The sequence below is a fragment of the Diuraphis noxia genome, unplaced genomic scaffold (genome assembly GCF_037042655.1).
Source record: "Diuraphis noxia isolate RWA-SAM2 unplaced genomic scaffold, SU_Dnox_SAM2 contig0001, whole genome shotgun sequence".
NCBI classification, from domain to species: domain Eukaryota; kingdom Metazoa; phylum Arthropoda; class Insecta; order Hemiptera; family Aphididae; genus Diuraphis; species Diuraphis noxia.
The window spans coordinates 83,022,764-83,032,265 of NW_028301711.1; the positions used below are offsets into that span (position 1 = coordinate 83,022,764).

The 9,502-nt window shown below is 28.8% G+C and overlaps 1 protein-coding gene across 1 annotated transcript; it reads right to left on the minus strand.

Moving 5' to 3' along the window:
* Positions 1-279: 279 nt before the first annotated feature.
* LOC149062107 (zinc finger MYM-type protein 1-like) lies at positions 280-6,630 on the minus strand. Its single transcript, XM_089215210.1, has 5 exons — positions 6,193-6,630; positions 5,904-6,120; positions 3,272-3,346; positions 889-3,148; positions 280-601 (listed from the first exon to the last, which is right to left on the minus strand). Exons 1-5 carry the CDS (start codon positions 6,628-6,630, stop codon positions 484-486), a joined length of 3,108 nt encoding a protein of 1,035 aa, XP_089071336.1. The 3' UTR covers positions 280-483.
* Positions 6,631-9,502: the final 2,872 nt, after the last annotated feature.

The window sequence follows — 9,502 nt, forward strand, 5'->3', positions numbered from 1 at the left end:
AGGTTGCCTAAAGTTGCAGATTAGTTGCTAAATTATTAAAAAGGTTCGAGGTCGATAGGATGATGTGGTGGGGCTGCGTGAATTTGGCCCCACCAATTTTGGTTTTCTGATTAAGACGAAAATAAGAGGTTGCAAATTTTTTTATCTCGGTTGCCTAAAGTTGCAAATTAGTTGCAAAATATTGGTATAACTTTGGTGTAATTATCATAACATGGTGGGGCCAAATTCACGCACGTCACAATGACTTATGTTTCTATTTTTCAGGCACGTAGCCAGGAATTTTTCTATGAGGGGGCCAATATTTGTTGGCCCCTTTATGTTTTTTTACCCCCTACCACTCCTTTCCTTATCACATAATATCTATAAAAATATATACTACATTTTAACAGTATAATGTCTGTATTGGTTGTTAAAGTTTTATATTATATTTATATTAGGTAGGTACATTTTATTATATACATTTTATTATATACATTTTATTATTTATACTAGAATAAGTCTTCGGTTTTTATGGTTCACAGCAAATCTTCTGGTAAATTCATCTAAATCTAATGATTTAGATAAATGTTTTTCTATAGACAATAGTGCCAAATTATTCAACCTACAACAAAAAATAATAAACAAAACTATTATCTCATAGGTATCTAATTTTAATTAAGTAATTGAGATGCTTATAATTTACAAAAACAAAAAATTTCCAGTTTGATTGTTTTTCAATGGGATATTTTTTGAATTTATGAATGAAATATTTTATTTTTATTTTGTTAGATAATTGTATTATACATAATAGCATTTTTAAAGATATGTAATAATACATATTTTGTAGAAGTGTATAATTGTTTGAGTTTACTAGTCATATTATTTTACATATTTAAATACTGCACTAACCTTTCATTTGTCATAAGAGATCTCATATAGTTTTTGAGCCTTCTTAAACAAGAAAATGTTCTCTCACATGCAGCACTTGAAACTGGAATAGTTATGATAATTTGTACAATTTTATGAGTTTCAATAAAAGCCAACTTGTATTTTTCTAACAGCTCCAATAATTTCATCATAGTTTTAATTTCTGTATTATTTTGTAATTCATATCTTTTTATAGTGTTTGGTAATATCTTTAATTCTGACTTTAGTACATCAGTATTGGCCCCATAATGTTTGGCTAAAGGCTGAATGTGCGAAAAACTTAAAAATTTTTCATTACCAGGATGTAAGTATGAGACAGCACTTAAAATATCTTTATTATTGGAAAATCGATTTTTAATTTCCAACAAAATGTAGTCAATTACTGTATAATAAAGATTGACTTTTAAATCTATTTTGGATGTATACAATTCTACTTCTAATGAGTTTTGTTGTGTAAATATAAATTGTTCAAAGTGTTTTGGTATTTTTTTTATTCTTTTTACATTTGTATCTTGTGAAGGTATGGGTATGTTATTTTTACCACATATAGAAATGGTTTCAGCATATATGTTACTAAAAGTTGTATCTGTATCTTTTAACCGCATATCTTGAAGGGTTGATTCTAAAGATGATATTAAAATCAATGCATTAGCTAGTTCAGCACTTACATTTTGTAAATAATCGCTTATTCCTTTAAACATATGTAGGATATAACAGAACATTACTAAATTTAAAATAAATTTAAAATCAATTTGATGAAGTAAACCTATAGCTTCTACAGCACGGTCTCCTCTTTCATATGCTAATTTGTTTAATAGTACAAGTAATGGACTAATTGCTTTTTTCATTGTTAAGCATGCAAATACTTGGGCTGTCCATCGAGTTAAGCAAATACGCTTAAGTTCAACTTTTGAAGTTAATTTCATGGCATTTTGAATATCAACAAATTGAGCATGAATAGAAGAACCAGAAATAAATACATACAGACTTTCAATTAAATCAAAAAACATTTTAACTCCAGATACATTTTTACAGATATCTGCAATAACCAAATTCAGACGATGATTGTAACAATGCACATATAAAGCCTGTGGCACTTCTTTGCGAAATAATGCTTGCACACCATTAAATTTACCACTCATTACATTGGCACCATCGTACGTTTGTCCCACACACTTGTTTATGTCAACATTACTGATATCAAGTATTTCTTTAATATATGTAAATAAAGATGTAGCACATAAAGAACCAGCAGCACGGAAACCCATAAATCTCTCATAGACAATACCATCCAGGTAATATCTTAATACTACAGACAACTGCTCAGTTTTACTAATATCCTTTGTTTCGTCAACCATAATTGCAAAGTATTCACATTTCTGCAATTCGTTACTGATTTTATCCCGTACCATTTGACCAAAAACTGTAAGTATTTCATTCTGCATGCTAGGACTGGTATACTTTGAATTACTTGGAAGTGATTGCCTTTTTAGCTTAAAATCATCATTGAAATATTCGAGCAACTGTACAAGCTCCAGAAAATTACCACGATTGACACTGTTTTCACTTTCGTCATCCCCTCTTTGAGCAATACCTTGAACTGCAGTGAATAACAACGCTTTTCCAATATACTGAATGTATTTACGATTTTCTTTTACTAACTTTAAATGATTTTCATTAATTAAAGTTGATACAGATATATTTTTTCTTTTCATACTTGTGTATTCAACAAACATAACTTGACATTTTTTGTGTTCACTACTTGATTCATGTCGTTTAAACCCTGAACTTTTGTCTAAAGCTTTTTTCCATTGTTTAAATCCAATTGTAATAAACACAGTGTGTAAGTCATAATGCTTAGAAAAAAAACGACATGGAAAACAAAATACTCCATCGTCCATTATACTGTACTCGATCCAATTAAACATTTTGTACCATGTATCTGAGAAATGTCTCATTCTGTTAGAAAACATTGTTTTTGGATAAAATAATAATTTGGGTTGTTTTGGTCCATCATCCAAATGTTGAGCAAGATCTTTTGGACCTGGTATTGTTTTTGATATTTCAAGTGTACAAGAGGAAGAATCTATAGAAGAATTTATATCAACACTATCAACAATTGTAGCACAACTCACATGTTCATCACTACTGTTGCTATCATTGCTACTTGAGTCTTGTAGTTGTTCTTCTTCATAATTACAAGTCACAATGTCACCAACGCTATTGTTGAAATCTTCAACATCTAAAAGTAATAAGTATTAATAAATAAATGTATAAATATTAAATATGTATGTAGATAATATGAAACTATGTAAGTATTATTATAAAGTATAAGTATGCGCAACAGTGCAACTGTAACATTAACCTTTATTTATCTCTTTTATCTCTGTAGAAGTAGATGCTTCACATAATAACTTCTTGCTAATATCATCTTCATTAACTAAAACATGATTATTGCCTATTGGACTTAACATATTATTTATTAAAATTATTTTTTGTTAAGTTATCTAAATTATCCAAGTCTTATATGGTTACATTACATATAATCAGGGTTTGGAACATTCATTCAAAAAATGAATGCATTCACATTCATATTCATAGAGCTTAAAATTGAATGTATTCGCATTCAACATTCAATTTTTCAAAAAGAATGCATTCTTAACCGCATTCATGTAAAAAAAAAATGTTTTATTTTATATGAATAAAACATAATTTATTAATTTATTTTTTTGTTTAACAAAATAACAAGGCGTTTTATATATTTCATGAACAATAACAATAAACGAGGTAGGAGGTATAGCAAATTGAAATAACACACATTTTAAACATTAACTGCAATTTAACAATATTATATATAAATAAATAAATAAATAAGATATTAAAAATAATAATAATTATAATTATAATTTAGAACCATATATATTAACATGTTATATAAATGGCTAATGACTATTGAAATGATGAATGAGAAACATCTTTTGTTTCACAATAAATATTAAATAATATAATAAAGTAGGTATAGAAATACTTGTCTTTAGTCCACATTAACTATACTGTATATATAAATGTATATGTATCATAGTAACATTAACATCAAACATGAATAAAATTTTTTTTTAAATTTTTTGGTATTAAAAATATAATATTTTTTCCATGTGATTAGAAAAAGAATGCATAGTTACATTCAATTTCCATTCATATTCGTTTGTAAAATAAATGCATTCACAATCATAATTCATAATGTAAAAATTGAATGCATTCTTTTCAAACCCTGCATATAATAATAATAATAATAATAACAATATAATAAATAGGCAGGTACAAATTAGTATTAATTATCAACTATGTTATGATCAACAAATAAGTAAATCAAAATTTCATGAATAAAATAAAATAAAATAAAAACAATTATTTATGAAAATAATGTATCCACCGAATGGTAACAGGTAAATACAATACTAAATAGTAAATACCATAAGTCCAGAAATATTTAGTACTACCTACCTAAATTATACTTTGTAAAAATAGTGTAAATGTTGAGATTAATAAGAGTGTGCAAAGAGTATAATGCACATAAACACTATAAAATAATAATCATCTTAATGATTAAAAATTAAAATACTACAAATTCAACAATATAATAGAATGAAATGTCTTAAAAATTTAAAAAAACTACGGATTAATAATATGTAGGACGTAGGTACCTATTAATGATAGAATATACAGCTTTAAGAAAATTAGTCTAATAATTAGTAAATATAAAATGTAGGTAAATAAGACTTGGGTAGATAAAATGTACCTGAATTGTGTATAATATTATCGTACATACCTTTCTCAGTTTTTAAGTTTTTTGGATTATTAAAATAACTTATTATACTTCTCTTCATTGTAATACTACTACAACTACTTGTGACTTGGCCTCTGCCTGATTATGAATAATGAATCAATACAAATCGATACACTGTGTATATTATATTGATGAGGTATGTTTATTTGTTATTGACGTCATTGTAGACTGTAGTAAATGGTGATCACTATCACAATGTTACTGGAATAGTGGAATATAAACTATTGTACCTAGTCGTGTTGTCTGTGGTCGACGGTCGTGTTTATCAAATGCACGTTCGAGACCCGTATTTGGAATTTCTAGTTTTCAATCTATTCTTAGACGTGTAATTCACTCTAATCTTATGATTATCACTCTTATCTCAAATTGTCGAGTGACGAATTTTACGGACTAACGCATATACGCCATGTCGCCATATACTAAGAATTAAGATACTTTAGTCCGTGGCGAGTATAATAACGACTAATAAAATAAAATCTTGGAATTTAATTTATGTACCTACCTAATACGATTGTTTGATTCGGCCATTCGGAATAATCAAATGCCATTATATTTGAAAATAAAATTGAGGGGGCCAGTTCGGGGCCACTGACTTTTCTTAGGGGGCCAGGCCCCCTAAGGCCCCCCCCTTGGTGACGTGCCTGCTATTTTTCCATACATTATACCATAACATACACTCCTAAACCAAATTATCAATTGCATACAAATTATTTATTTCTACTATCATGTTTTTAAATTCATCAAGCTGCGTTATTTTTCATATTACAGTAGTCACTCGATAATTCGAAATTCAGGGGACCGAGTTAAAAATTCGATTTATAGAGGTTTTCGATTTACCGAGTGTTCGAATAATCGAGGGAAAAAAATAATTCGAATTAAAGAGAGTTGGAAAATTGTATATACATATATGTATTGTACATATATATTACGTTAATTTTGACATTTGCTTATTTAGCTTATTATAAATATTATTATGTATATTTTAAAATTATTAATTGATATTTATTTATTACACATACATATTATTATATTTTAAATTTATTTTTAATATTATTATATTTTACATACATATTACATATTAAAGAAATCTGTTATTTTTTCTGTGAAAAATTGTTGGTCGCAATCTTGTCCATATCGTTGTCTAACTTACTGATAGCACTGAAAATTGTATCGCATATTTTTTCGTCCATTTCAGATTGTTCAAAAAATTTTCGTAATCCTGACATAAAAATTTTTGCTTCTTTTAACGATATGACAGGAACCTCCGCCTCCTCTTCCTCGTCATCATTGTCAGAATTGTGCTGATTGGCTGAAGTAGATTGAATAATTTCTTCGTCAGTAAAAGTACCAGAAGTTGCGACATTATCCTAAAAGTGAACAAATTCATCAAATGATACGGAAACTTCTAGTCTGTTCCATGTGCTAAGCAGAACTTCAACCTCCTCACATTGAACAGGAATACCTTCACCAATTTTCAGTCCATCCTTATTAAAATCACAAGTTCTGAAGCAATTCGCGATGGTTTGTGCACTAACATTTTCCCATGCTTTGTGTACCATTTCCATAGCAGTGAGTATAGAAATTTTACATGGAACATCACCCATGCACGCCAACACTTCTCGAACAATTTCCTTCCGATACATCATTTTAAAATTTTTTATTATTCCTTGGTCTTGTGGTTGGAGATTTAATGTAGTGTTGGGAGGTAAAAAATGAATTTTTATATTTTCAAGATGAGGAATATTATTGTGTGCGGTACAGTTGTCAACGAACATCAAAATTTTTCGATTTGCTTTTTTCATATCTACATCGATACATAACAACCACTCTGTAAACAATACACCTGTCATCCACGTCTTTTTATTTGACCGGTACATTAGTGGGAAAGATTTTACGTTTTTGAAACAGCGTGGGTTAGCAAATTTTCCGATCATTAACGGCAAGTTTCTGGGATCCATCTATGTTCGCGGCCAAAATCACTGTTATCCATTCTTTACTATTTTTACCACTATGACATTTTTCGTTTTTAAATGTCAAAGTGCGATCTTGTAAACATTTGTAAAAAAGTCCGGTCTCATCGGCATTAAAAATATCCCTAGCATCATAATCAACCAATAGATTGATTAACTCATTTTTCCAATCTTGTGAAATGCACGGGTCAACACTTGCACTCTCTCCACATACTTTTTTGAAAGTTAAATCATGACGTTTTTTAAATTTTTCCAACCAACCCTCACTAGCTTGAAAATTTGCGATACCTAAGTTGGCAGCAAACAACTTAGATTTTTCTTTTAAAATAGGTCCTGATAATGGAATATTATTTTGCCTACATTGAGTAAACCAAGCCATAAGACATTCTTCCAGATCGGGGTACTCACATTTTTTCTGTCTGATCCGCGATGAATAAGGTGTGAATGTTGTAAGATGGTCCTTTTGTTTTAGTATTGTTGAAAGCGTAGAAGCTGGGATGCCAAAACGTAGAGCAACATCTTTTTTTTTTCACCTGCTTCAACTGCTGCAATCACTTTTTTTCGGTACTATGTCAAGTGTTCGAAAGTCAAGTGTTATAAATTTAAGTCTCATAAGAGTCATGTGTTATAAAACGGATTTCTCATAAAAATCATGTGTTATAATATAATATTTTTAGAGCGGCCAATGACCTATATTGTCGAGGCCTTGTTCTTTATAATTATAATAAAAAAATATATATTATTAGAGTACCTAAATGTAGTAGCTAAATGTTATCTTTATTTGTTATCGGGGCGGCGTGGTGATGCACAATTATATCGTGCAAGATGCAGTTAAGAATATAGTTTGTCATTAGTAACTCAGTCTACGAAAACGAATAGTCACTCAGACTACAAAAAGTTATTTTTTAAAGTTTTTGTATAATTTAATGAAAATGGAATTAAGTTTGACCGTCACTCCATCCATTCATGAGAAGCGTGATACATTGGATATTAATGGCTATTTATATATATTCAATAGACAATATCAACGAAAAATTGACGATAATCTTGTATTTTATTGGATTTGTCGATGAGGAGCACGGATACAGACTATCATAAAAAATAATATTCATATAATTGATCCAAAAGGTAAGCCTTTTTCAACTAATTATCATTCTCATTGGCCAGACCCACAATATTTACAAATAAAAAAAGTTAAACAAGGCGTCAAACGAAAAGCCGATGAAACAAATGATTCATATATCTGCTTCAAATATCTATCAAGAATCTATAATGTCAGCGTCTGTCGCAACTTCTTCACTAATTTCTAAAAACTCAGTTAGATGTTTAATTAAACGACGGAGAATGGGTAAGGAGTGTAAAGAGCCAAAATCATTTTCCGAAAACCTTCAACATACATTAGACAATAAATTGTTTTTAATTAAGTCATTTTATCGTAAGAATGATTATGTCATGATATTTACTACAATAGAAAATTGTTTGATTTTAAAAAATGCGTCATTTTGGGTAATGGACGGCACATTTAAATCTTGTCCTGCATTATTTAATCAATTATTTGTTATTCATGGATCAGTTGAAAGAGGAAATAACAGAACGGTTGTTCCATTAGTTTATGCGTTAATGACTTCAAGAGATGAAGATTTATATATTCAGTTGTTCAAAAATATTAATAACTTTGCAGCTGAAAATGAAATAAATTTTGAAAAAAATTCAAATTTGGAAATAATTACTGATTTTGAGTTAGCATCAATAAATGCAATAAATGAAGTGTTTAATTTTGCAACACATTCAGCATGTTTTTTTCATTTTACACAATCAATTTACCAAAAAATTCAAAATGTTGGTCTTAGCAATAAGTACCTAAATTACGATAATTTTAATCTTCTTGCTCGTCAAATACCAGCTTTGGCATTTCTTCCTGTTAATATGGTACGTGATGCTTGGTGTAATTTAAAAATGCAATTTAGCAATTACGAAAATTAACAGCAACTTGTATCATATTTTGACGAGAACTATATTAATGGTAAAATTCGAATGCGATATCGCAATAATAGAACACCGAAAAGTAATGAACCAATTTTCCCTCCTGAAATGTGGTCTGTCTCATCAAGGACATTAACCGGAACTCCAAGAACTTCAAACTCTGCAGAAGGATGGCATAATAAAATTCACCGTCTTCTTACAACTCACCCTGGTAAATTTTATTATTAATTATTTTTAATTATATTGTGTAACATAATTAAAATTTATTTTATTTAAGGTCTATACAGATTTATCCGAGGAATACAAAAAGAGCAGAAAGAAACAGAAGTAACCGTAGAACGCTTAATAACAAACTCAACTTCCATTTCCAAAAATACAAACGACCAAAATATCCGACTACAAAATATATGTAAACGATTAGAGCAGAACCCTGGGTATGATATAAAAGAATTTCTTAAAGCAATTGCTTCAGATTTAAAATTTTAAACATTTTTACAATTATTCCTTTTTTTAAATTGTTTAACATTAACATTTTAATTCACACATAATATATAGTAATTCAATTTTTTATATCTACTGTAATTTTTATAATACATAACTTTTATGACATATGATTTTTATGAGAAATATATTTTATAACATTTGATTTTTATGACACTTAATATTATAATATCTGACCTTATAACACATGAATTTCTAACACTAGACCTAGATTCCTTTTTTTCTTGTCGGCTATCGACAAACACTTGTATTTTACGGGACCCATATTGCGACTGACTACGTTTTATTCAATTTC

Coding starts and splice junctions, on each gene's coding strand:
- LOC149062107 (XM_089215210.1), bottom strand. CDS start 6,630: ATGTACCGGTCAAATAAAAAGACGTGGATGACAGGTGTATTGTTTACA. Junction 6,121..6,192: donor TTCCTGTTCAATGTGAGGAG/GTTGAAGTTCTG, acceptor GTTCACTTTTAG/GATAATGTCGCAACTTCTGG. Junction 3,347..5,903: donor TACAATTTTCAGTGCTATCA/GTAAGTTAGACA, acceptor ATCATGTTTTAG/TTAATGAAGATGATATTAGC.